Source organism: Gadus macrocephalus, chromosome 9 (assembly GCF_031168955.1).
Source record: "Gadus macrocephalus chromosome 9, ASM3116895v1".
Lineage (NCBI taxonomy): Eukaryota > Metazoa > Chordata > Actinopteri > Gadiformes > Gadidae > Gadus > Gadus macrocephalus.
In genome coordinates, this window is record NC_082390.1 from 17027423 (window position 1) to 17054506 (window position 27084).

Here is a 27084-nt window from a genome sequence, read left to right on the forward strand (position 1 = left end):
GGACAGGTGACAGTACACTCCGTTTTTATTGTCGCAAAATCATTAGTAAGTAACGAAGCATTGGTCAAAAAAACCTTTTTGTTTCCAAGGAACATTTTGAGCACGACTTGTTTCTGGGGGTGAGTCATAATACGACACGTGCCGGGTCGTCCACAGGTGAAGATGAGGAGGCCCGTGCTGCAGGGCTCAGAGGTGGAGATTGTACATTCCGGTCAGTTCTACATCCTTCTCCTCGGTAAACACATCTCCATCAGCTGGGACCAAGGCACCCATCTCCTGGTCCACATCTCTGCCCAATACAGGGTAACGATTCTCACTGTTTATTACAATTTGATTCGTAGCCTTTCCTCTTCTATAAAGCGCAGGTCTAGCCTCAATGGTCTGACAAAAAGCGTATGCGTTTCGCATAACTGTGGATCCCTTAAAACATCAATCATTTAAACATGCTTCATTTGTGTAAAGTAAGTTTGAGCATGCATTTGATGATGATTGCCATGGTTTGCAGGGTCAAGTGTGTGGGCTCTGCGGTAACTTTGACGGCAACGTTAACAACGACTTGGTGAGCAGCAACAACCAGCTGGAAGTTGGGTTTGCCCACTTTGGTAACTCCTGGAAAGTCAAGCCAAGTTGTGCTGATGTCACTGAGGTAGGTAGCGTTGCATTCATTAAGTGCTTAATGTGTATATTAGTACGGCATTATAAGTGTTAGCGGAATGTGTGCATGATGTGTTCATACTAACTTAGCTTTTGTGTATTTACCTACAACTGAGTAGTATGTGTGCATGATGTGTTCATACTAACTTAGCTTTTGTGTATTTACCTACAACTGAGTAGTATGTGTGCATGATATGTTCATACTATACTAGCTTCTGTCTTTGTTGAATTAGTATTGCTATGCTACCTTTGTTTCTTTGTTTCCTCATTAATAAATAAAAAAAAAGTTCTTTCTTTCTCAGTACACTGTTTTGTCTAAATGTGTCCATCCCCCTGACTGTCTGTCTGTCTGTCTGTCTGCCTGTCTACGCTGTAGCCGCCCGCCCCCTGCAGTGACAGTGTGGCCAGGCTGATCACTGTGGAGCAGGCCTGCGGTGTGCTCACTGGCTCCCACTTCCAGCAGTGCAACAGCCAAGTATGGATTTGTCCTTATTTTCATGTTAGCATATCTAGGCCAGCCTCGTGGAGATTAAACATTTACTTTTCAAGGGGGAACTAGCCAAGAAAAGCAACATGACATTTCACAACATGATGCGCATGGACATGATAATGAACATGAGCATGATAATACATTACAGTTTAACATTATAACATTTTAACATCTACAGACAAACAACATCCACATCAAATGCATGAAATCAAGTGCTATGGTGGAAAAGGGGAAACGTTTCAGACATTCAAATTCCACACATCTGTCCACATGACTTCTTGTCTCAGAGGTTCCGTGGACACTTGCACCATCGGTGACGGTGTACTTGTCCCTGTTGTCTGATGCAGGTGGAGGCAGAGCCGTACATTGAGATGTGCGTGGAGGCGGCGTGCTCGTGTCCGTCCGTGGGTGACTGCGCGTGTTTCTGTGATGTTATAGCGGCCTACGCTCAGGCGTGCTCTGAGAAGGGCGTGTCCGTCAGCTGGAGGCACAATGGCCTTTGTCGTGAGTCGTCGTCGTCCCCCCCGTCCCCCCCCCCCCTCTAGCCTATTACTTTTTTAAGTTTTTGAATCTGTAATATCTGGTTTAGCCACATTGAGTTTATACATATAACTTACCTGTACTTACCGTACCTGTATGTCTACTTCAGAATCTGTCACATAACTGTGATAACTGTTTTTCTATAATTGGTTGTCATACCACCGCGTGGGAAACCTACAAGGTGCAGGGAAACTCACTGTTAATGATCAGGCACAAGCAGCAGAACATCTGTTATGTGTTCCATTCCAACCAGAGGACGTTTCGAATGGTTGAACTGGCCTCAGCCCTTGTCCAGGATGTGTGGGCCCGCTAGCAAAATACCTGCTCTCTTCCTCTCAATCAAGTATGAACAGGGTGTGTGTGTGTGTGTGTGTGTGTGTGTGTGTGTGTGTGTGTGTGTGTGTGTGTGTGTGTGTGTGTGTGTGTGTGTGTGTGTGTGTGTGTGTGTGTGTGTGTGTGTGTGTGTGTGTGTGTGTTTTTGATATTCAGCGATGAGTTGTGACGAGCTCAACCCCAGCATCCCGGCAGCGGGGGAGGAGCTGTGCCAGTGGAGGTACAACAGCTGTGGCTCCGCCTGTCCACTCACCTGTCAGCACCCAGAGCCCCTCCACTGCCCTCTCACCTGTGTGGAGGGTTGCCATGCCAACTGTCCCCCAGGTATTCAAGACACCCTCAGGCCAGACGAGAACATACCTGCCATGCCTGTTTTTCCCTTTTTCTCATTATTTGTATTCTAATAATAATACTTTAATCATAATGAATTGCATTTACAAAGCGCGTTATAGTGCGTAGGAGGTCCATGTGACACCTCTTCTACTGCCAGTGTGTGTAAGCCACCTGGGTGATGCTCGGCAGCCATTATGCGGCAGAACTCACGCCACACACTGGCTGTCCCAGTTCCAATCATCTGACGCACTCACGGTCACTAAGGCAGCCGATGTGTACTCCCCTCCTAGGCCAGCTGCTGGACGAGGTGACCCTGCGCTGTGTGGAGCCCTCCCAGTGCCAGGTGTGCCTCCACGAGGGTCAGAGAATCTCTCACGGGGTCAAGGTCATCCTCAACCATGACGATCCAAAGCACTGCAAGATATGGTGAGACGCCTCCTTTTGCCTGCACCGAGGGACGGGTTCACTGCTTCCACAAGACTGTGGAGCTTAAACTGAAAACTTTTTCTAAATGGAAACGTCAATGAAATGTTAGTCAAAGGGATTTAAGGGTAAAAGTGTCTATGTTTCCTATTTTTGACTGTTCACTGAAATTATTTGAAATTTACATTTTCTGAGTTTGAAAGCCTGGTGCATGTATTTTGTAAAAATCTCACAAAAATAATTGTGATATCCAATCGCAATATCTACAGAACCACAATGCACACCGCATCGATTTACTATTGTATGGATTTCCGTCGCCGGTCTTCAGGCTTTCCGATGTTTGCTGCAGTGTTGCATGGTCATGACGCCTTGTTGGTGTTCCTCTGCAGTCACTGTGAGAACAACAGACTGAGCTGTGAGGACTGCACCGCTGTGGACACGCTCCCCACCACGACGCCCGGCCCCGGCTTCGCCACCTCCACCGTGCTGCCCTTCTCCACCATGGTGCCCGCCGGCGGGTGCGACCGCGCCATGGACCTGGCCTTCCTATTGGACGGCTCCACGGCGCTGAGCGAGGCCGACTTCCAGAAAGTGAAGGACTTCATCGTGCGCGTGGTGGACCCCTTCAGGATGGGCTCTGCGCACACGCGCGCCACCGTGCTCCTCTACCACTCTGGGGTCAAAACGAACGAGCTGCAGGTGAGTTGGCTGCTGGAGGGGCCGCTTGCAGTCACACGGTGTGCAGCATGCTGAGCATCATTGGTACAGTCGAAATTCTATTGTATTTCATCGAACTCGTAGGTCCAGAAGTGGCTGTTCAAGAAGAACGTGCGTGAGCTGCGCTACACGGGCGGAAGCGCCGCCTTCCTGGACGAGGCCATCAAGTACCTCGCCATCAACATCTACGACAAGAACAAGCGCGAGCACGCCGGCCGCGTGGCCATCATCCTGACGGCCAGCGCCAACCCCCGCCACCTGCGCACCACCGTCAAGATGCTGCGCAAGAAGAGCATCACCACGCTGACGGTGGCCCTCGGCCCCGGGGTCAGCATGAGCCAGATCAACGAGATCACCGCCGCCAACAAGGACAACCGCGCCTACGTGCTGAGCAGCCCCGCCGAGCTCACTGACCAGCTCCTCGAGCTCAAGGACCACCTCTGCACCCTCGGCATGGAACCCGAAGTACCCAAGCCTCGGACCACCAGGGCCCCCACCACCACCCCTACCCCCGCCACCGCCAGCACCTCCACCCTCCAGCCGACCCGCGTGGTACCCAAGCAGGGCGCGATCCTACCGCCCGTCACCCCGGCCCCGTCCTCGGCCTCCGGCCGGTCCCCCGTCACCACGGCGACCCCCTCCGCCCCCGTGGACGTCACGTTCTTGGTGGAGGGCTCGGAGTCGGTGGGGGTGGACAACTTCAACCGCTCGCTGCTCTTCATCGAGCAGGTGGTCTCGAAGATGAGCCGGGAGCACAGGCACATCCGCGTCACCGTCGTCCAGTACTCGCTGACCGTCACCGTGGAGATCCGGCGCTGGGAGCTGTGGCAGAGCGGCATCCTGTGGCGCCAGCGCCTGAGGGAGATCCGCTGGAGGGGGGGCGCCCAGACCAACACGGGGGCCGCCATCAGCACCACCTATCAGGAAACCAGCTGGCAGCGACCCACCGCCCCGGGGCCCCCCGTCCCCCAGCTGGTCTTCCTGATCACGGAGAGCGCCCCCACGGATGAGGTGAAGCCCCCCCCGAGGGGCAGCACCACCCACGTCTACCCCATCAGGGTGGGCACCCAGATAGACGAGGACGTCCTGCTGCCGTTCAGCACGCCCCCCAGCCCCCTGAGCGTGCCGCACTGGGGGCACCCGTCGGTGCCCGATGTGGTCAACATGGTCATCAACATCACGCGGCAGAGCCTCACACCCTACTTCCCCACGCTTCCCCCCCTCAACCCCCTGCCCTCAGGTAACACACACACACACACACACACATGCACACACACATACACATGCACACAAAAGCCAGCGCACGCACACACGCACAAACATACACATACACATGCACACAAAAGCCAGTGCACACACACACACACACACACACGCATGCACACAAAAACACATGCACATGCACACATGTACACTAACACACAAAAGCCAGCTCTTGCTCACACAGACACACACACACACACACACACTTGCAAACTTGATTCACCCTTATAGGCATGCATGCACACACACACATACACACACACACACTCACCAAGGTGTGACAGTGTTGTGTGATACATCGGCGCTGTGTGTGTGTGTTCTGAACAGCCCCCTGTCAGACGCCTCTGGACCTGCTGTTCCTGCTGAGGGCTGGTGAAAAGTTTGAGGACATGAAGACCTTCGTCAAAGCCTTCGTCAAGCAAGCTGAAATCGGTGGGACACACTGCTGCTTTCTGCCTCCTCTTCGCTCTCTTGTCTTCATTTCAACCTCCATCCACGCCATGATCACATGTGCTGGTGTATGACAAGACGACGCATATTCATAACCTGTATCCCTGCCTCTTCATTTCTTTGGTTGTCTATGGTTCAATGTTCATCAATTGCACGAATCAGACAATGCATAATAAATACTACTTCGATAAATATAATAATGATATTCAAAGTGAGTCATTGATGTAATGATTAAACACCGTATCCCTGCCTCTCCATTGCTCTCCCCCAAGGCCCCAACATGACCCAGGTGGGCGTGGTCCAGTATGGCTCCGCCCCCTCCCCCACTGCAGAGGTCACATGGGAGGACGTGCAGAGCACATCTAATCTGCTCAACCTGATAGAGGACATACACAGCAGGACCGTTACTGCCCCTGCATTGGGTAACACCAGACACACACACACACACACACGCACGCACACACAAACATCCACGCCAGACGCACCCATAAACACACACGCACGCACGCACACACACACACACACACACACACACACACACACACACACACACACACACACACACACACACACACACACACACAACCACACTCCCACGCATACAGTACGAATGCACACACACACAGTCACACACACACACACAAACACACACACTGTGATGAAAAATCCACGTTTTCTTTATAAACGTAGGTTTTTTACAGTCTTCCTTGTATGGTCTTTGCCACCCTGCTATTCTGCAGGGTCGTCTAAGATCTAAATCTTAGTGTTTCATGTGATGTAATTTGGTTTCCCATTCCGTTCCCGTGTTGTCTGTAGTTTGATTTTGACCTGTTTTCCTTGACCCCCTGGGGAGCGCAGAGAAGCAAAGTGTGATAAGGAACGGCCCAACCACCTTTTATGACCTCTTAAGGAACTTCAATCAATAGATCAACATCTGGTTAACAAAGGCTTTGGGTTTATTGGGGGACAGCTGCCCTCAAGGATCCGATCCAAGCAGTAGCGTACCGTGAGGTTTAAGTCGGGGCCTTCAGTAACGAACTCCACCAACGGCCGACCCCCAAACACTCAGACATGCACACAAATTTCACATTAGGTGCCGACACAGCCAACACAGCCACAATATGCGCTACTGCATGACATCCACAACAACACAGTTGATCTTCAGCAACAACACCAGCGCACACGCACACCACTTTGCATTGCCGCAGAGCTAGAGTAATGCAAGCATCACCATCAGATCTTTCCTTGTGTCACTCCGCAACCAGATTGCACCATCACACACACGACACAAAAACAAGTGTTCACAGTTATTGTTATTTTCACCGGATGCTTTCGCAACTTCAACGGATTCAATGAAGTAGCCTATAGCGACAATAATACAAGTGCAACGCCAGTTCATTAAAAATGAAACATACAAGTAGGCCTTCATGCCACATATTTTACAACAGCTATTCCAGCCAGAATATTAAGTCCACAGGAGTAGTAGTGAACGGGTTAATTGAATATGCTTATTAAGCGGCATCCACGCAAAGCATTACCATTAAGCCTACTGCCCAAATTCCAGCAATAAATTTATGTTTCAAACCATAAGAAAAATGGGTTATGAACTAAAGTAGCACAACAACATTATCGCTCTTACACAGTGCAAAGTAAAACTCACCCATCACCCATGGCCTAATGTTTTAAAGTTGCCTTGGACAAGCTGTTTAGACTGCTAAATCCGGCGCTGTTCCATGTCCCCTTGCTGATGTTGAACAGCAAACGGAACGGTGCTAACCGTTAGCCAGTCATAGCGGCTGTAGTTGCACTCTGTAAAGTGCCGCACAGAACCTTTACCGGCCTGGGTCAGCCCATCAGGCTTTGGTGTAGGTCTTCCTCTTGAAATTAAATCTGTCTTCTCTCCAAACGATAACAGTTTTCTTTCTGAAATTATGTTGCAAGTACTGAAAAAATATGGAATTAAGATGCGTTCAGACACAAATTAATGTAATTTTGAAAAGAATAGTATATATATATTATTTAGATTTTGACAGGGCCAGCAGAGAAGGCCCTGCTGGCCCTGACGGACCCATCACTGGATCTGAGTGTATAAGAATCCTGACTTTAGCCACTCAGTGGACTTCTTCTTGCGAACCTTTAGAGAATGAAGTGAGACGCAGGGCGAATTCCCATCTGAGGTTCAGATTATTATATTGTATGCCTGTTTTGTTGTTTGTTGATACATGTTGTGATGTATCTTTGTTCGTACTTTTATTACAAATATATATGACCACCAATTGCCTGCAAGTATTGTGTGCTTTTTGCATCTAAATATCTCATCTGTCTGATAGAGAAATTGCCACGACAACACACACACACACACACACACACACACACACACACACACACACACACACACACACACACACACACACACACACACACACACACACACACACACAGACACATATGCACACATCTAAAAAGTGTTGAATGAACCAAACATGCAGCCCATCAGGTCTGGTCATTGTTCCACAGCCAGGCGGGGAATATGTTCTGACATCTTCTTTCTGGTGCTCTGTCCAGGCTCTGCGCTGCAGTTTGCCATCCAAACAGCCCTCAGTGGTGGGAGAGCAGGGGTGCCCAAGGCGGTGGTAATGCTGGTGACAGACAGGTCATCAGATAATGTCCAAAAGGCCGCCAATGAGGCGCTGGTCGCAGGTAAGGCCTGAGAACGTGCAGCATATGGAGCTGACTTGACTTGTTATGTCTATGTGTATATGCGTGTGTTTTTGGATGTTATCGTTGCTTCATTGCTGGTGTGGGTCCAAATTGATCCCGGTTCGAGACCACGCCTCCCCCAACCAGAGATGACTAAAGCTCATCTACACCTAATGTTAAGGCTTTCAAGAATTTCGTCTAGAGATGAAATGGCAGATTTAAATGGCACTTGAGTTGTGGTCTGAGGTCCAGGGTGACTGACCTCTTGTGTCCAGGCGTCTCCGTGTTCCCCATCGGGGTGGGCACTGACTACGATCGGGCGGAGCTCAGTGCGCTCGCTGGTGACCATGGTTACCAAGACAACACGCTGCACCTGAACAGCATGGATCAACTGCTGATGCTGCTGACGCTGGACCACCAATACCCGGAGAGGATCTGCAGAGGTGAGGAGAGCACCACACACACACACACACACACACACACACACACACACACACACACACACACACACACACACACACACACACACACACACACACACACACACACACACACACACACACATTCAACTACACATACACATTCAACTACACATACACATACAAATAAACATACACACACAAATACAAACTCAATAACAAACACAGACACTCGCACTGGAAACGAACAGATTGGTACTAACAGCCGTAATGTATGTTGACTTTCAGCTGGTCCTCCGAGGGTGTGTGTGGATGATAATGGAAAACAAAGAGAGGTATGCCTGGCTTTGAAACCCCTTTTTGAATACAGGTAAAAAGAGGAAAAACACCATATTACTGCTAGAGCTGGGCAATATTGAAACATGCATTAGCTTTTAGTTCAAAATACCCCAAAACTATCAAACATGTTTTTTTTCCTTTTTAGTACCAATTTAAACCTCATTTTAAACCTAAACCGTATTATCATTATTATTTAAAATTGTACTTTACTTACTTCATTCAATAAAGACTGCAATACTGGGCATTCCGATGGGTAATCCTCTCTATTTTAAGACAATATGGCCCTTCCTTTCCTGGTGGGTACTCCACCGTTGTTGACTGCGTGTGTCTGTGTGTGTCTGCGTGTGTCTGTGTGTGTCGGTGTGCGTCAGCCGGGCGAGTCCTGGCTGCTGGCCGAGGGCTGCCACACCATGCGCTGCTCCGCAGACAGACAGGTGATCATGCAGAGCCACAAGGTCAGCTGTGACCGGCTGGAGCCGCCCGCCTGCAGGAACAACATGCCTCCCGTCAGGGTGCAGGAGACCTGCGGCTGCCACTGGGAGTGCCAATGTGAGCGCAGTAAAACCGCCTTTTGGTACTTTGAGAACTACCTTGGTCAGTGGGAGAGGGAGGCAGGTCTGGGAGGACTCAGGATCGCCTATTCATCAGAACAGCACAACAACACTGCTGGCAGGAGAGACTAGTGGCTGAATGTATCTGGGTCCAGACCTTAATGGCCCCGATCTACCAAACCACCAGTAACTTCGTATCGCTAAGTTAGTATTGCTACACACGTGGCCATATTAAACAGTCAAATTGGAGTGCTGTGCTACTCATTATTCTTTATCAATATTACGTTATAGATCCTGCACCCATTCATCATGGACTAGATGTGGGTGGCGCATGTTGTGTCTTGATTTCATTAATATAAAGTAATATGCAGGGGTCATGCATATTCCCTGCAGACGGGACCAGATTGAATCGCAGCGCTACAGAGCTGCAAGGCAACAGGGCGACCTGCTGTCCCACCACGCTTAGATCTCAGATCAGGTGTCCCTGACAGATTGAGATCAATCCTGGGTTCAAGGTGTGTGTGCCCTCCTGTGTGTGTGACAGGTACGTGCATCGGGAGCTCCACCAGTCACGTGATGAGGTTCGACAGCGTGGCTCTGAGGCTGGGGGGCGAGGGCAGCTGCTACTACACGCTGTTGACCATCGCCAAGGGCCTCAGCCCGGGGTCGGAGGTCAGGCTCCTCAGCGGCCCCTGTCCCGACTCTGGGAGCCACTACCCGCTCTGCGTCAAGGCCATGGAGGTGATCCACGGGACGTCCAAGCTGGTTCTGAAGGACGACTTGACGGTAGGCTGCTTCAGGGGGGTGTCCATGTCTGTGTGTATATAGACTCTACATCATTGGTTCTCAAAGTGCGGCCCGCGGGCCAATGGCGGCCCACAGAAACATTCCTGGCGGCCCACAATGACATACAGATGTAAGTTATAAAAAGAATAAAAATATTTATTAATTCATTTAAACAGAAGTAAATAAATATAAAAAGAAAAGTCGACTCTCTAACTTTCAATTAAATCCTTTTAAATTTGTTAGTTTTAATCCGACTGTACATTACTTTGAAAGGATGAACCTCAGTTTCGTGATTTAGACCTCACTTGACCTCACTCCCAGAGGTCCACGGTGCACTGTTTTTTTTCACCACTGGGATGCTGACGGCATTTCACGCCAATTTCTTTTTCCTTTGCCGGCCCTCAGTCAAATTTTGGGTTCCTAAAATGGCCCTCAGCTGTCAAAACTTTGAGAACCCCTGCTCTAAATACACTGTGTTTAGAGTGTTAACATGTGTCTGGAGTATATAGACCCTTAGGCTTAGTGTTAAGAGTGTGTTGACATGTTTCTGTGTGTATATAGACCCTTACGCTTAGTGTTTAGAGTATGGTAGCATCCACTGCTTGGTTTGGTGAGGATCAATAAGAGTTATGGTCCTACCCCTTGTAGGGTTATGTACATACTGATGGGTCACCAATATAACCTCGTATCCACCGGAGGTGTGGGGAGGAAGTGATGCGTGTAAATGCCCAACAAGCTTAACGTGTACGGTAATTCAGCTGTCTCCACGACGACAGGACGTGGAACTCGGACCATTCAGTGCATGCGCCGGAAGAATCCATCGAAACGTCATGTGTTTAGGGCGTCTCCGTGACGACACGCGTCAAACGACGATCTCACGACCGGCGTGCGAGTGTGTGCGTGTCACCCCTCTGACCGCGGGCCGTGCTGAATGTCTGCCCCCCCCAGGCGGTGCTGGACGGGGAGGAGCTGTCCCTGCCCTGGCGGTCCGGGGGGCTGCAGGTGAACGGCCACTCGGGGCTCTCCCTGGTGGTGCGCTCGGACCACGGCTACCTGCTGCTGTTCACGCCGCAGAAGAACGAGTTCACCCTCACCCTGCTGGGCTCCTCGGCGGGCAGCCGCACCGCAGGGCTCTGTGGTACACCGCACTCACTCCTCCTGTCTGCGCCAAGCTACCAATGCACTGGGACGGCGTGCAGAGATTGATGCAGGAATACGGAACTGGTTGTTCCCCTCTTTCTTGTTTAAGTGTTTCTCTTCTCTCTCTCTCTTGCTTGTTCTCTCGCTTATTCTCTCTCGCGCTCTCTCTGTTATGCTCTCCCTGTCTCTCTCTGCCTCCCTCTCTGTATCCCTCTCTCCCTGTCTCTCTCTGCCTCCCTCTCTGTATCCCTCTCTCCCTGTCTCTCTCTGTCTCCCTCTCTCCCTGTCTCTCTCTGTCTCTCTCTGTCTCCCTGTCTCCCTCTCTGTCTCTCTCTGTCTCCCTCTCTGGCTCCCTCCCTCCCTGTCTCTCCCTGTCTCTCTCTGTCTCCCTCTCTCCCTGTTTCTCTCTGTCTCCCTCTCTGTCTCCCTCTCTGTCTCTCCCTGTCTCTCTCTCTCCCTCTCTGGCTCCCTCCCTCTCTGTCTCTCCCTGTCTCTCTCTCTCCCTCTCTGGCTCCCTCTCTCCCTGTCTCTCTCTGTCTCCCTCTCTCCCTGTCTCCCTCTCTCCCTGTCTCTCTCTGTCTCCCTCTCTCCCTCTCTCCCTGTCTCTCTCTGTCTCTCTCTTTCTCCCTCTCAGGTGTGTGTGGGGACGACAGCCTCAACCAGCTCACGCTGCGTGACGGTAGCCTCACCTCCGAGCCGCGGGCCTTCATCTCCAACTGGACCGTCCCGCAGGCCTCCGGCCTGTGTGTGCCCATGGCCAGCGCGGTGTGCGAGTCCGGGGCCCCGCTGGGCTGCCAGGCCCTGCGCTCTGACGTCTTTGAGCCGTGCCACGCCCATGTGCCCGTCTCCCTCTTCCTCGCCAAATGCGAGGAGCAGGCGTGCATGGCCTCGGACGTGTGTGAGTTCATCTCCACCTACGCGCTGCTCTGCAGGCAGAGAGGGGTGTGCGTGGACTGGAGAAGCCCGCATCTGTGCCGTAAGTGCATGCATGTCTGTCTCTCTGTCTATCAGTCTCTTTATCTGTCTCTCTTTCTATCAGCCTCTTTGTCTGTCTGTCTGTCTGTCTGTCTGTCTGTCTGTCTGTCTGTCTGTCTGTCTGTCTGTCTGTCTGTCTGTCTGTCTGTCTGTCTGTCTGTCTTTCACTTTGTGTGCACACGTGTCCACGTGTGTGTGCATCCATTAGTGTGTGTGCATGCATGCATGCGTGTGTGTGCTAGAAGCCTACTTCATGCGTTGGTTACTTCATCAGAAGCCCCTCCCTCTGACCTGCTCTGTCGGTCACAGCCATGCAGTGCTCCGGCTCCATGGAGTACGACGCCTGTCGGACGGGCTGTGTGGAGGACTGTGGCAGCGTACTAGCGTTGCCGGGCAACAGAGCAGCTCCTGCGGGTAACGAGTCGCTGTGTGCGGAGACGCCGGCCGAAGGGTGCTTCTGTCCCGGTGGTACGGTGGTGCACCGTGGGCGGTGTGTGCCCCCCGACGCATGCAGCCAGTGCGTGGACCAGCGTGGACACACACATGGGGTGAGATACGTGTGGTGGTGTGAAGCTGTGTCTTTAGCCTCAGCGCAAACCGACTTCAGACGGCGCAGTAGAGGTGAAAGTGACATCTGACTGCCATCTAGTGGTCGTTTCAGACCATTGCAGTATATATAACATTAAAAACATTGTCATTCTCAATCCAGTATATGCAGAGCTGGGTACCAGAGGAGAACCCGTGCTCTATCTGCATGTGTTTGGACCAACAACACATCAACTGCACTGCGCAACCCTGCCATGATGCCAAAGGCAAGCGCCCCCATTCTGCCACCAAATGAATGATGATTTACAACCCTATATTATCTACTGAGAAACATTATTCGGTGCATGTGTGTGTATGTGTGTGTGTATGTGTGTTTGCGTGTGTGTGTGTGAATGTGTGTGTCTGTGTGTGTGTGTGTGTGTGTGTGTGAATGTGTGTGTGTGTGTGTGTGTGTGTGTGTGTGTGTGTGTGTGTGCGTGTGTGTGTGTAGCTCCACAGTGCGGACCTTGTGAGATCCTGCAGACAAGGCGAGGCTCTCAGTGCTGTCCTGAGTACGAGTGTGGTATGTGCAGTACAACAATATGTCTCATTAGCACAAAGCATGAAGGATGTTGTATTACCGTGTGTGTGTGAGTACTAAGTCGTGTAAAAATACACAAACACAAAACACAACTGTAAATGTATATTATTTGTGATCTACACTTCTGCATCCACTATGATCAATTATTTCATTGATCAATGATCCATCATTCATAATGGCTATTTATTTATTTTTATTTATATAATTCTTTATTTAGCATTCAGGCATTTAGAAGTCACCTCTGTTGTGCTTTCCACCTATCGACAGTGTTTATTCAAATGTTCTTAACAAATATTTAAGACTTAAATTAATAATTCCATACTCATTCAATGTGTTGTAAGCCATTTTATAACTTTTTCTTCTGTAAAAACATTTCACTGTTCAGTTGCACGGTGCCTTGCCCAGACTGACTTAGTGGCTAAGACGCAGATCTGTGTGACGCTGTCGCCCCCCTGCAGTGTGTGATCTGGTGAGCTGTGTTCTGCCTGAGGTTCCCCGCTGCATGGACGGACAGCAGCTGGTCCTGAAGAACCCCGGGGAGTGCCAGCCTGTGCACGCGTGCGGTCAGTCCTGTCGCCTTCCCTTTCCCTCTCTCACAACTAAATCCGCTTGTTTGAGATGAACAGTGACATAGTGGGTTCCGTCTTATGGACTGACAATGTCTTAAAATCGCAGGATAACAATTATTGAAATGTTTAATTATCCTTTATTTAGCCAAGACGATCCCATTGAGATACAACATCTCTTCTTTCAAGCAAGGCAGCACAAATAGTAACAAATAGAATAAACATAGAAAAAAAACAAAAAAATAAACAGGGCCGTTTGTAAAAGACCTTTAAGTTGTTCAGAGAAGTGAGCGCTTCTACTTGTGGCAGTTCACAGCACATTCCATGTCTCATTCCATGTCTCATTCCATGTCTCATTCCATGTCTCATTCCATGTCTCATTCCATGTCCAAAGCAAATATGGACTCACATTGCCCTCTATGGGTTAAACACATGCTTCTGCATGTGGGAGTTACCTGTCACTGTACATTTTTTTGGTTACCAGGTAACGTGGGTCGGACGATCTGGCTACAGCCCCTCAAATAAGGGAGTGGCAAGAACACTTTATTTAAATGTGATCGTGGGTGGGATTTGCTCCAACAGGGGGGTTTGGTTTTCATGGACACCCTGAAGTTACATTGTGCATCACTTGCTCATTTCTCAGATTGCAAAAAGGAGTGTCCTCCACAAGAGCCCATCTCCTGTCCCGCCCACCGCCGGCCCGCGGTCAGGAAGACCCTGTGCTGTGATGTGGCTGAGTGTGTGTGTGACTGCCTCAACACCACACACACCTGTCCCCCGGGCTTCAGCACATCCTCCTCCACCAACGACTGCGGCTGCACAGAGACCACCTGCCTGCCAGACAAGGTGTGTCTGTGTGACTGTGTGTGTGTGTGTGTGTGCCTGTGTGTGTGTGTGTGTGTGTGTGTGTGTGTGTCTGTCTGTCCGCCTGTGTGTGTCTGTTGGTCTGTGTGTGTCTGTGTGTCTGTTTTTGTCTGTGTGTTAGTCTGTGTGTGTATGTGTGTCTGTCTGTGTGTCTGTCTGTGTGTCAATCAATATCTCTCCATGTCCAGGTGTGTGTTGTCGGGGGAGTGGTTTACCCCGTGGGGAACCAATGGGAAGACGGATGTCAGAAGTGCAGCTGCTCACAGCTCCAGGACCAGCACACGTCGCTGCACATCGCCCAGTGTGTCCCGCCAGTCTGTGACCAGGACTGTGCATCAGTAAGGAACACACACACACGCACACGCACACGCACACGCACACACACATGGTAATGCAACATTCTACATGCTTTGTGTTAATGAGACATATTGTTGTACTGTCAATACCACACACATATCATATCTCACAAGGTATGGTCCACAGTGGAGCTACACACACACACACACACACACACACACACACACACACACACACACACACACACACACACACACACACACACACACACACACACACACACACACACACACACACACACACACACACACACACACACACAAACTGTGTATCATGTGTATTAGCGCTACACACCGTGTATCATGTGTATTAGCGCTACACACCGTGTATCATGTGTATTAGTGCTACACACCGTGTATCATGTGTATTAGCGCTACACACCGGGTATCATGTGTATTAGCGCTACACACCGGGTATCATGTGTATTAGCGCTACACACCGGGTATCATGTGTATTAGCGCTACACACCGGGTATCATGTGTATTAGCGCTACACACCGGGTATCATGTGTATTAGCGCTACACACCGGGTATCATGTGTATTAGCGCTACACACCGGGTATCATGTGTATTAGCGCTACATGTGGCTAAGCAGGCTTTCCGCAGGGCTTGTCCTACGTGCCCTCGGAGGGGGAGTGCTGTGGCCGATGCAGGAAGACCAGCTGTGTGGTGTGGGAGGGAAGGAGGCGAGGAGACTCCTTGATAGGGAGACGACTCAGACAGGTATAACGGTCTAACATAGGAATCTATTATAGCGTGGCACCAAATGAGGTCACCTAATCGATGATGCTGTTCTCTCCGTCTCCAGGTGGGGGAGGTGTGGAGGTCTCCAGAAGATAAGTGTGTCCTCCTCTCGTGTTTGAAGATGAGCGACGAGGTGTTCATCACCTCCTCCAACGTCAGTTGCTCCAGAATGGAAACTCCCGCCTGCCCCCTGGGAACGTCGCTCAGCTGTGACACATTGGACTGCTGTCCCCGCTGCCGCTGTGGTACACACACAAACTCACAGACACACACACACGCACGCATGCAGTCACGCACACTGTGCACAAGCACTCACACACACAGGCACACGAAACGCATACTCACACAGACACACTTGTTTTACCACGAACACAAGCTCATAGATACGCACATATAGTTATAGATTTGTAAGACCAAAAACGCAGTGGCTCACATGGCCACCAGAGGGCCTCTCACACCAGGTCTAGCGTCGGAGGTTATGTTATCCAATTACTGCAAAGCTTGTTGTTGAAATGACTGTTACAATACAATTATGTGTACTCTTGTCTCTGCATCTTCATTCTACAGATCCCATAGACGCATGTGTCCTCAACCAAACTGTGATAGGAGTAAGTTATGCTGCACAGCCTCTTTCTGTTCACCATAGATGGATGGATGGCAGGAAAGATGGCTAAATATAAAGATAGATAGATAGATAGTTAGTTGAATAGATAGATGGATAGAAAGATGTAACAGATTACCAGACAGGTGTTTAATCTCAACGAGACCAACCTGGTTGAATAAGAGTTAAATATAGATGCTTTGTGGTGGTGTGAGCAGGCAGGGGAAAGGATGATGGTGGACGCGTGTACAAACTGTGAGTGCTTCATGGAGAACGGGCCTGTGAAGAAATACAGACTATCCTGCAGAAAAACCCACTGTTCCACCTGCCCTGAGGTACGTCTTTGTCATCCTCATCATCATCTTCATCATCATCCTTATCATCATCGACAATATCAACATTGACGACTTCATCATCATCATCATAGTCATCATCATCATCACCATCATCATCATCGTCGTCGTCGTCGTCATCATCAACATCATTATCATCATAGTCATCATCATAATCACCATCATCGTCATCGTCATCATCATCATCATCATCATCATCATCATCATCATCATCAATCTCTTACCGCCATAATCCTCATACTATTCCTAACAACCATCTTCTTGTGTGATTTCCTCTTAACCCTCTGCATTGTACTGAGCTGCAGAACATGATGTGTGGCTTGATTGCATTTCTGTGAATGAATCCAGGTGTTTCCAGCACAGTAAGTTCCTCTGCTGCCGCTCTTGATTCCTACGTCATTATCCAAACACAGAGGAAGTGATCACTTTTGACTTCTGTGTGCTCTGCTGTTTCCAGGGTTACACGAAGGAGGCGGAGCCAGGGGCCTGTTGTGCCCGCTGTATTCCCACGGCGTGCGTTCTGACCCAGCCAGACGGACGCATCGTCAGTCTGCAGGTCGGCGTCCACTATCCAAAACAATGCTAGTTCTTAATCTGTATCTGTACACATGCCGCCCATCGGCATGGGCGGCATGTGGCTCAGGAGGTGGAGCAGGTTGGCTGGTAACCAGAAGGTTGCTGGTTCGATCCCCGGCCACTCCTAGCTGAGTCTCGTGGCGTCCCAGTGCAAGAGACCTCACCCTGACTGCTCCCAAACGAGCGGGCTGTGGCCTTGCATGGTTGACACCGCCGTTGGTGTGTGAATGTGTGCATGAATGGGTGATTGTTAGGCAGCTTTGTACAGCGCTTACCATTTACACACACACGCACGCACAAACGTAAGCAAACATTCAGCTGCCTCTCTCTCTCTCAAATCGTCACACACAAACATGACAGATCTTATGCTCTGTCTCTAGATAAACTCAACACGCGAAGAAGGCTGCAACTTATACACCTGTGGGATCAACGCAAAAGGAAACCTGGTCATGCAGAATAGAATGACCACCTGCCCTCCGTTTAACCAGCAAGGCTGCCTGGACGCGGGGGTAAGTCACGACACACCCTGTGTTCACACCGAGCAGGTCAGGAGCACGGTTTGATTGTTGTTTCTGTTCTCCTCAGGGGAAGGTCAGTCTCATCGGGACCAGCTGCTGTGAGATGTGTGAGTAGAACATACCCAGTCCATGCACGCAGGTTGAAGGTGTGAATCCTTTGCTGATTTAACAGGCCGACTTAAACACATTCATGTTCATTCTTTTTTGGTAAAAAAAGGTACGGAGCCGGAATGCAGAAAGACAAAGGGAACACTCGGCTACATCACGATCGGGGACTGCAAGTCAGAGCAAAGGATAGAGTTGAACTATTGTGAGGTAAGAGAAACATACACACATCACAGACTCACAAAGTACAGACAACCTGTACACTCCTCAACCTCAACTATCTCTCCCTCTCTCCCTAAATCAATCACTCGAGGCGTACACACATAAAAACCGGGACAATCTTTCTCTTTCTCTCACCCACTCACTCACTCTCTCACTCACTTCCACACACACACACACTTCCACACACATACACTCACACACACACACAGACACACACAAAGACATCCGTTTGTACTGCATTGTTCTTCAAGGGCGCTGCTGTTGTGTTTCAGGGGAAGTGTCACAGCAGGACCTCGTACTCCCTTGAGGCGGCCGTGCTGCAGCAGGAGTGTGTGTGCTGCTCCCCCCAGAAGACCGAGGCGCTCAGCGTCCCCGTCCTCTGTGGCAACGGCACCCAGAGCCTCCACACAGTGCAGTCGGTGACCGAGTGCGACTGCGTGTCTAAACACTGCACCTAGACGGGATGAACCCCAACAGAGAGATTTATTTGATTTCATCTGCATTTGTTATCCGTGTACCGAGTTTGTATCATGTAATAAACACCCAGTATAAACCTCTGTATTGTAGGCGTATCGTTGTTCTTTTTCAAGGATTTCTTTGCACACCTCTGGCAGTGACCCAGGAGGTGGAGGGGTTGACTGGCAACCGGAAGGTGGCTAGTTCAATCCCCGGCTCCTTCTAGCTGAGTGTTGAGGTTTCCCTGAGCAAGACACCTTACTGTAACTGCCTCCGACGAGCTGGATGTGGCCTTGCATGGCTGACACTGCTGTCCGTGTGTGATTGTGTGTATAAATTAGAGAATGTGAGGCAATAATGTAAAGCGCTTTGTGTGACCACTGGTAAGAAAGGTGCTGTATAAATGCACTCCATTTACCATCCACTGTAAACTAAATATAATCAGCCTTTAAGCATGTTTTATCTATCTAGGTTCTCACATGGGGGTAAAAAATATTGACTGATGATTCATGATGCCAGCAATAGCATTAAAAAAAAGAATGGTTAGTCTTTCCAAACGTTTCTACTGTGCTACAATATACTTTCAACATATATTCACGCGTATCTGACACGGTGATATGCATCAACACGGAGTGAGATCTACGGCTGTCATTGAATGTAAACTGGGATTGAGTGGTTTCTACCTGAGACACAATCCACGTGTCGTGACCAAATGGTGAACCTGTGAGGGAGGGAGACAACGACTCAGAGGAACGGGAGGGTTGTGTGTGTGCAGGGTGAATACAGGGGGGGAGGGAAGACGGTGCCTCCATGGTCCTGAAGAGAGCGTCGGCTCGTTGAGTGGGTTCGTGTGGCAGCGAGGAGGATGGGGGTCTGTCCTTTTAAAGTACCCCTTTTTCGTTTTTTTTTTTATCATTTTCTTCGTGCATATTTCCCTTCATTACTGCAGCAAGAGAAAGTGACACTTTTTTTTTTTTTAGCAAAACGAATTGAATCTATTTGATCACATGGAGACAATATACTTAATTGTGTGCCCACCACACACACACACACACACACACACACACACACACACACACACATAGACACACCTACAGCAATTGCACACAATAATTGAACAAACATGAGGGTTCCTTTTTCTCCCTTTTTTTATTGTTATATTTTCTACGTAAAATACATTTTGAAGATAGATTAGATAGAGAAAAAGAGATTCTCTTCTAGTAGTGCATCTTGTTCAATGCTAATATTACACATCCCTTTTAATCAAAACATTTTTAAGGATTCAGAATCTGTAATTTCCTCATAATCAAATAAGTAAATGTAAAACAAAGAGTAAAATAGCTTTTCCTGAGTGAGCATTATCTGTGTGGTACCGCTGTTATTTCTTCATGAGGATACCATTGGTCTAAACCTGAGGGAGGTAAAGCATTATCCTACATGTAAATGTATGTGATATGTGCTATTCAGTTACCGAGTGTCAAATATCTGTTGAGGGTTTGTGTGAGCATCCATCTTTAAGCCTGGTGCAAAGTGCCTGAGAGGTTACTTCCTCACCCTGGTGTCTAGGTCTCTTCAGTATATTAGATGTCTGTCTGACATTAGATGTCTGACAGAGAGGACCTGGCCGGTGAGCGCAACACCACACCTGGAAAGATTCAAAACGCCTCATCAGGTACGATGATTCTGGCTCCAATAACAGTTTTGCAAACGTCAAATAACAAAATCCCTGCCATAGCAGATTCATATAAGACTTCAGTCTATGCATTCTAAATTGTGTGATCGTGCCAACTGTGCAGCTATTTTTAGGCACAATGAATGATCCATCAAATGGAGCTTCTGATAATCCTTTCAACAAGACAGTGTTTGGGGTGTCCCCTCATCTTCCTTCCCCATGGAAATGCCCTGAGGACTGGGAAGCCTCCACATCCAATACAGAAGCTGCTGCAACTCACCGGAGCTTATAAATCAGTGGACATTATTAAACAGAAACAGCTTCATAGGTCATTTATCCGAAAAGATAACTCTTAGATGAATATAACTTTGATAAATATATATATATATTTATATATTATTTTATATTAATAGATTCCCTGATTATTCTTTGATTATCAGTTAAAGTAACTACGTTTGTTTTCTGCTTCACTTGTTCGGACTGCTTATGAAAATTGTTAGTACAATATCGACGGTGCTACATTATTAGTACATACCCCATTATTACACATTTACCCTCCACTTAAAAGCATTTTCCTCAGTAGAAGTGATTATCAAACCCTAAAACCAACATCCTTGATAACACCTGAACCAAAACTAAAACCTAAACTAACCAGTCTGCCGGCTGAATCCAAACTGGGGTCAAGGGTTAAGGTGCATTCACTCGACCCGGGGTCAACGTGAACGTTAAGCATTCTAGCCTTTTCCCGCCGACTTGACCGCTGCGTCTCAAGGTCACAGGTCCTCAGGGTCCACAGGCATCTGGGCTAGGATTCCTCGGACAAGTCCTTGGAGGTCCTGGGTGCGCATGAGGGTGGTGTCAAGCACCTCGGCGTGGTTGGCCTTCAGCGTGCTGTCGTAGTCGGTCACCACCTTGTTGGTGATGAGCGAGAAGCCCAGGACACGCAGGCCACAGTGGCGGGCCACCACCACCTCCAGCGCTGTGCTCATTCCTGTTGACACACGCACAACACATATCAACGTGAGGAATCACTCAACGACTTGGATAATAGACGTTGGGTACATAAACGTTGGTTTTCATTTATTTCGTTGTAATTTCTGGTTTGTGTTTTTTGGCTTTGTGTAAGGAATGTTAAGTTGACATCACGCCGTGTTGAACGCTATGGTGTTCAGGCCGTGTTTAGAAGCACTCTGCCTCTGTTGTTCTGTTATGTCCCACTAGATGGCGCCTGGCATGACATACCTTCACATAACACTTATATAGTCTGCTCTTTAGATGTGTCAGGGCACAGGTCGTGGGCTACGCTAGTGAAGTTGACTCCCAATGCCCTGATACATACAGGAGCAGAAACATAATTGTTCTAATGTCTAAATTGACCAATAATGTTATAAGCAACACCTGTGTTGACATTGTCGTGTTCTTTTGGAAAAAATCTGCTGAGTCAGGATCGCTTTAACTCTTTTTTGTTTTGGACTAGTCTCTATGAAGCAAAAGGAGGGGAATTGTATAGACACATTTGGAGATACACTTAGTAGGGCATTCTGAAGGATGCGGTACCTGGAGCGTTCTGGCCCCCTGGGCTATGTGTTGTGACTTATCTACTGGGCAGGCGTGGACTCAGTGATGTGCTCTGATTGGCTAAGCATGCTGCTGAACTCCCGCCTCCTGGATACCCGTGTGTGTGTCTCTATGCTGCTCTCTTGTGGCTATGTGTTGGCATTGCAACTTGGTTTGTGGCTATGTGCGGGAATTACACTTGTTTTTGTGGCCATGAGCTTCCGGGTCTCTCGAACACCTGGGCCGCTCGTATCTCTCGAATTGGTACATGAATGGGCCGCTCGTATCTCTAGAATTGGTTCATGAATGGGCCGCTCGTATCTCTAGAATTGGCTTCTTGCATGGGCCGGACGCCTCCCTAGGATGGGAAAGAAGCCTCTCTAGTCGCCAAGGACATATGTGGCCTGTTGGTATGAATGTGTGAATTATGTTACAACATCAGCATCTATTGTAATTACTATGCACATCAGAGCTGCTGTACTACATTGAGTAACTGCAGTGTAGACCATACCTAAGAGTGATGCCGTGATAGGAGATGTGTGTGTGTATATGTGTTGTGGGTTTTATGATATAGCCGAGTTGGAAACAAGACGTTCAAATTTAAACGATAAAATTGTAATTGAAATCCTCTGCACAGCAGAAGATACGTCACATCGACTGATAAAAAGTGGAACTTGTGTGAGGCTGTTCAAATAAAACAGGTTAAACCAGCCATCACAACACATATATGTGTAATTTATATTTGTATAATTGTACATGTATTATTACCTCATATCTGCATACCTAAACCGGTTTTAAAAACCACTGACTCGGGCCAGGTGAGATGCCTTAACCAGCTAACCTCCACCAACACTCCCCATCAGTGTTGTTCACGTACATCCCCACAGCCATTGACCTGCTGAGGACCAGCTGCCACTCACCCACTGCGTCGGCTCCCAGGGTCCGCAGAGCCCTCCCCTCGGCGATGCTCTCGAAGGTGGGGCCGCCCACCATGCAGTAGACCCCCTGATGCACGAAGGCCCCGATGCCCTGCCCCTCGGCCGTCTGCTGGGCCAAGGCCAGCAGGTCACGGTCGTAAGCGTCGGACATACAAGGGAAGCGCACACCAAACCTGGGGACAGGGAGACCGCTTGATGACTGAACCACGTCTCGTGATTGGCTAATGCTCGTGACCCTGCAGAGTTAGAGAAGTTAGGGATGAGGGAGATCTCGGCCACAATGACTGTATGGTGGAACTAATACATGCAGACAACCTACACAACCACACCTACACACCGCCCGCATGAAAGAATTCAGGCGTTGGGACCTACACGCAGACATCATATTTTGTGAGAGATTGAATCACACGAACATCATAATTATAACATTGCAATCATATTACTTTTCAATATCAACGACCGCTATGCATTGAGAGACAATTCTGAATGTACTTTACTTCAAATATGTCTTATTGGCGAGTATATGAAGTACGATGCATTCTAAACCACACTTCCCCTAGCCGGCAGCACCTGTCGTCGTTGGGGCCACACAGTGGGTTGTTCCCCACCAGGCCCGGCATGTTGATGTGGTCCTTGATCAGCATGATGTCGCCCACGCTGAAGCTGCTGTTGAGGCCCCCGGCCGCGTTGGTCACCACCAGCGTCCTAACGCCCAGCAGGGAGAACACACGCACGGGGTACGTCACCTGGAGGCACGCACACACACAGGCAGGCAGGCAGGCACACACACACACACACACACACACACACACACACACGCACACACACACACACACACACACACACACACACACACACACACACACACACACACACACACACACACACACACACACACACACACACACACACATATTATACACTTATTGTACAAGTACACAAGAGTAACATTCTTAGGCTTGGTTCCTCAACAGCCATACACCTCAAGGTCACAGCTACACTACAAGATAAGTGAATAAGATAGTAAATCGTTAAAATATGTAAAATGAGTGAGTACAGAAGCATGCACATGCGTGAACACACAGAGAGGCTATTTATAACTGTGCCTCCCTTGTCCAAACATAAATTAGGAGTACGATGAGTTAAGTTAATTTTAACATTCAAATCAATTTCAAATGTAATAGAAGGGTGATGCAAAGGACAATAACAAATTCATTGTGTCAATATTTAATCTTTTCAGGCACAACTTCATAGCTTACAAAAGCGGAATGGTTTAAACATTGTATACAATGGAACACACAGGGTCGAAGTACGTCAAACTCTGGTGAGCACGAGAATTAAATAGTTCCAACAGAGATCTGTCGTCCCACATGATAAGTGAACCAAAGCAGTGAGGAACAGGTGTTTGCTATAGTAAAGAGATGAATACGTTCATCAATAAAAACGGAACATTTTATTTATTGCAGACTACATTAGGCTAATGAGCTTCAATAACCCTCGTATAGGTACTAGCCTTCATAGGCGTGGAAGCTGAGCCTAACTCACCTTGTATACGTCATAGCCTTCATAGGTGTGGAAGCTGAGCCTAACTCACCTTGTATACGTCATAGCCTTCATAGGTGTGGAAGCTGAGCCTAACTCACCTTGTATACGTCATAGCCTTCATAGGCGTGGAAGCTGAGCCTAACTCACCTTGTATACGTCATAGCCTTCATAGGCGTGGAAGCTGAGCCTAACTCACCTTGTATACGTCATAGCCTTCATAGGTGTGGAAGCTGAGCCTAACTCACCTTGTATACGTCATAGCCTTTATAGGTGTGGAAGCTGAGCCTAACTCACTTTGTATACGTCATAGCCTTCATAGGTGTGGAAGCTGAGCCTAACTCACCTTGTATACGTCATAGCCTTTATAGGCGTGGAAGCTGAGCCTAACTCACCTTGTACACGTCATAGCCTTCATAGGTGTGGAAGCTGAGCCTAACTCACCTGGTATACATCATAGCCTTCATAGGTGTGGAAGCGCCCCTGCATGCAGACACACTGGTGGCCCTCCAGTGTCCCAAACACCAGTTGTCCCTGATGGCCCACCACTGGTAACACATACACTCACAACACAGACACACACACACACACACACACACACACACACACACACACACACACACACACACACACACACACACACACACACACACACACACACACACACACAACACCCATGCATACATGAAAACACGCAAACACAATGAACAAGATGCATTAGAGATGACGCACACACACACACACACACACACACACACACACACACACACACACACACACACACACACACACACACACACACACACGTGCAATGTTACATATAGCCAATGTAAAAGTCCAGCTTGTGCTGTGAGGAAATTCAGCAACATATTACATAATAAGTGATTTATAAACGCAATGATCCCAAACATGACTCACCGGCTATTACACAAACGCATATGTAAGCACACGCATGTGCTTACACGTGTTTCCACAAACAAACACACACACAGACACACATGCACACACACACACACACATGCACACACACACACACACACACACACACACACACACACACACACACACACACACACACACACACAAAGAGCTCTCACCGGTGGTTTGGGGGAAGTTGGGGATGTCTTTGTAGGGGAAGACGACCCTGTTGTCCAGCAGCGCTGCCAGTCCGCCCAGCCCAGAGCCACAGATGATGGCCACTTTAGGACGCTGCTCTGTCTGGGAGCGCAACCAGTCGGCCGTAACCTCATAGTCCTCGTAACTGTGTGGAGGTAAGACACGGAAAACAAGGAATACCTACTATAGTTACACTACATTGATGTAAATATTGATCAAAGATATATATATATATATATATATATATATATATATATATATATATATAGCCTCCAGCATCAAATGAAAGGCCTTTGTGGATATGGGATGGGTTTGTCCTAGTGTGCATGTCTGTGATTTTGAAGGTTTCACTGTAATTTGTGACACAGCTCAGTTGTGAGTTCTACGGCTAATCCGGCACACCATTGATTGTAATTTAGATAATAATATTAATAAATTATATTGCAATTGTATTTTATTTATATGTCCCTTACAGTTAAACTTGTCAATCAAATATGTTCAACTGGAAATATTTGAAATAACAAAGGGGATAAATTTGCCAAAGAGGGTTTTGTGTACAACATTTCGGTTATACCTTTACCTTTTTGTCAATGGATTAAAAATGCAGCCCTGATGCAATTGGTAGCATATACCAATAGCACATGGTTTTTTAAGAGACCTGGTTTTAACTCTGTCAACATATGGCAATTACACGGATAAACAATAGATATGTTATGCAGCTGTAGCATTGCAAAACTCACTTTAGGCCTACAACTTGTTTTAACCCCTCCCTGATTTACTTTATGGGCTGGCGGCGGAGCTGTCCGTGGTGCTGCCGTATAGCCCCTCGAATGAATGCAACAGGCATTTCGCACTCTGCTCAGTCCAGACGACCTAAAGGGACCCAATTTCTGCATTGCATTGGTTGGTGTGGAAGGGGCTGCATGAAATTAAAATGATTCGGTTGGAAGGATAGAGCTGCGCCCTCAAATACAAATGAGTGCAGGGAACTCGGCGCGCAGGGAAATCGGCAGTGTCTCTTTAAACCAAGACCACATTCTCGCGTGGGTTGAATGACAACGTAGCCTATAATGGGATATTGAGTTATAGTGTAAAGCAAAAATATTACACCATTAACATTCGCGTATTGCTCAGTGGACAGTGCATAATCGTTGCACAGCTATTATCTTGTTATGTTAACGAACAGACACGAATGTAAGGGCAGAGCCTAAAATAAAGCAGTGCATATGCATCGAATAATATCATGGTCTTCTTTTAGGCTATCAAATAAAACTTTGCCTATTTGGACGAGTTCTGCACCTATTAGTCGGGTCCTTATGCTGTGAACATGATTGGAGCTCAGCGTTTAAGTGGACACTTGGGCAGCAAAATGTAAGCAAGAAGAGGATTATTCCTCTCCAATGTCTCCATGCAGCCCATTGCTATTGACTACCATTGCATCTCACCTGCACCGATGGGCCGCGAGTGCCGTGGTTGCCATGGCTGATGATCAATGTGATGTGATAGTTTTACGGATGGGCTGCAGGAGCGATGGGTTGACGGATATAGTTTTCTAGGCAGTGGGCTGGTATAGAGACTCCGAGGGGATCACGCTATAAGTAAAGTCGAGTGGGCTGGGATGACAGACAGGGGGCGGAGTCGTCGCTTGGAAACGCTCGC

The 27084-nt window shown here is 48.4% G+C and overlaps 2 protein-coding genes across 3 annotated transcripts in view; one reads left to right on the forward strand and one right to left on the reverse strand.

The window, feature by feature from the left end:
• The window catches only part of vwf (von Willebrand factor), a 113834-nt gene extending 95133 nt beyond the window's left edge, over positions 1 to 18701 (forward strand). The window contains exons 22-54 of the mRNA XM_060061220.1: positions 1 to 6; positions 157 to 303; positions 506 to 646; positions 1031 to 1129; positions 1492 to 1648; positions 2174 to 2341; positions 2641 to 2776; positions 3163 to 3472; positions 3575 to 4730; positions 5081 to 5185; positions 5476 to 5625; positions 7769 to 7903; positions 8179 to 8346; positions 8611 to 8657; positions 9033 to 9210; positions 9757 to 9998; positions 10947 to 11136; positions 11773 to 12114; positions 12423 to 12661; positions 12823 to 12925; positions 13150 to 13221; positions 13698 to 13802; positions 14449 to 14651; positions 14858 to 15007; positions 15632 to 15748; positions 15834 to 16014; positions 16337 to 16377; positions 16589 to 16705; positions 17181 to 17279; positions 17680 to 17808; positions 17885 to 17924; positions 18035 to 18132; positions 18417 to 18701. The exon at positions 1 to 6 is cut by the window's left edge and continues 129 nt beyond it. Coding sequence (XP_059917203.1) covers positions 1 to 6; positions 157 to 303; positions 506 to 646; positions 1031 to 1129; positions 1492 to 1648; positions 2174 to 2341; positions 2641 to 2776; positions 3163 to 3472; positions 3575 to 4730; positions 5081 to 5185; positions 5476 to 5625; positions 7769 to 7903; positions 8179 to 8346; positions 8611 to 8657; positions 9033 to 9210; positions 9757 to 9998; positions 10947 to 11136; positions 11773 to 12114; positions 12423 to 12661; positions 12823 to 12925; positions 13150 to 13221; positions 13698 to 13802; positions 14449 to 14651; positions 14858 to 15007; positions 15632 to 15748; positions 15834 to 16014; positions 16337 to 16377; positions 16589 to 16705; positions 17181 to 17279; positions 17680 to 17808; positions 17885 to 17924; positions 18035 to 18132; positions 18417 to 18602 — 5757 coding nt within the window. The 3' untranslated portion in view covers positions 18603 to 18701. The remainder of the gene's footprint in view (positions 7 to 156; positions 304 to 505; positions 647 to 1030; positions 1130 to 1491; positions 1649 to 2173; positions 2342 to 2640; positions 2777 to 3162; positions 3473 to 3574; positions 4731 to 5080; positions 5186 to 5475; positions 5626 to 7768; positions 7904 to 8178; positions 8347 to 8610; positions 8658 to 9032; positions 9211 to 9756; positions 9999 to 10946; positions 11137 to 11772; positions 12115 to 12422; positions 12662 to 12822; positions 12926 to 13149; positions 13222 to 13697; positions 13803 to 14448; positions 14652 to 14857; positions 15008 to 15631; positions 15749 to 15833; positions 16015 to 16336; positions 16378 to 16588; positions 16706 to 17180; positions 17280 to 17679; positions 17809 to 17884; positions 17925 to 18034; positions 18133 to 18416) is intronic.
• A 1029-nt stretch (positions 18702 to 19730) lies between these two features.
• Positions 19731 to 27084, reverse strand: LOC132464703 (purine nucleoside phosphorylase-like). 2 transcript variants are annotated; one of them, XR_009527331.1, is made up of 7 exons: positions 26871 to 27084; positions 25407 to 25570; positions 24754 to 24857; positions 23338 to 23513; positions 22750 to 22940; positions 20244 to 21263; positions 19731 to 20085 (listed from the first exon to the last, which is right to left on the reverse strand). XR_009527331.1 is itself a non-coding variant. In XM_060061228.1 (6 exons), exons 1-6 carry the CDS (start codon positions 26903 to 26905, stop codon positions 21046 to 21048), a joined length of 888 nt encoding a protein of 295 aa, XP_059917211.1. In that variant the 5' UTR covers positions 26906 to 27084; the 3' UTR covers positions 19731 to 21045. The 2 variants fall into 2 exon arrangements, 1 of the variants encoding a protein (XP_059917211.1); XM_060061228.1 differs by having other exon boundaries at positions 19731 to 21263.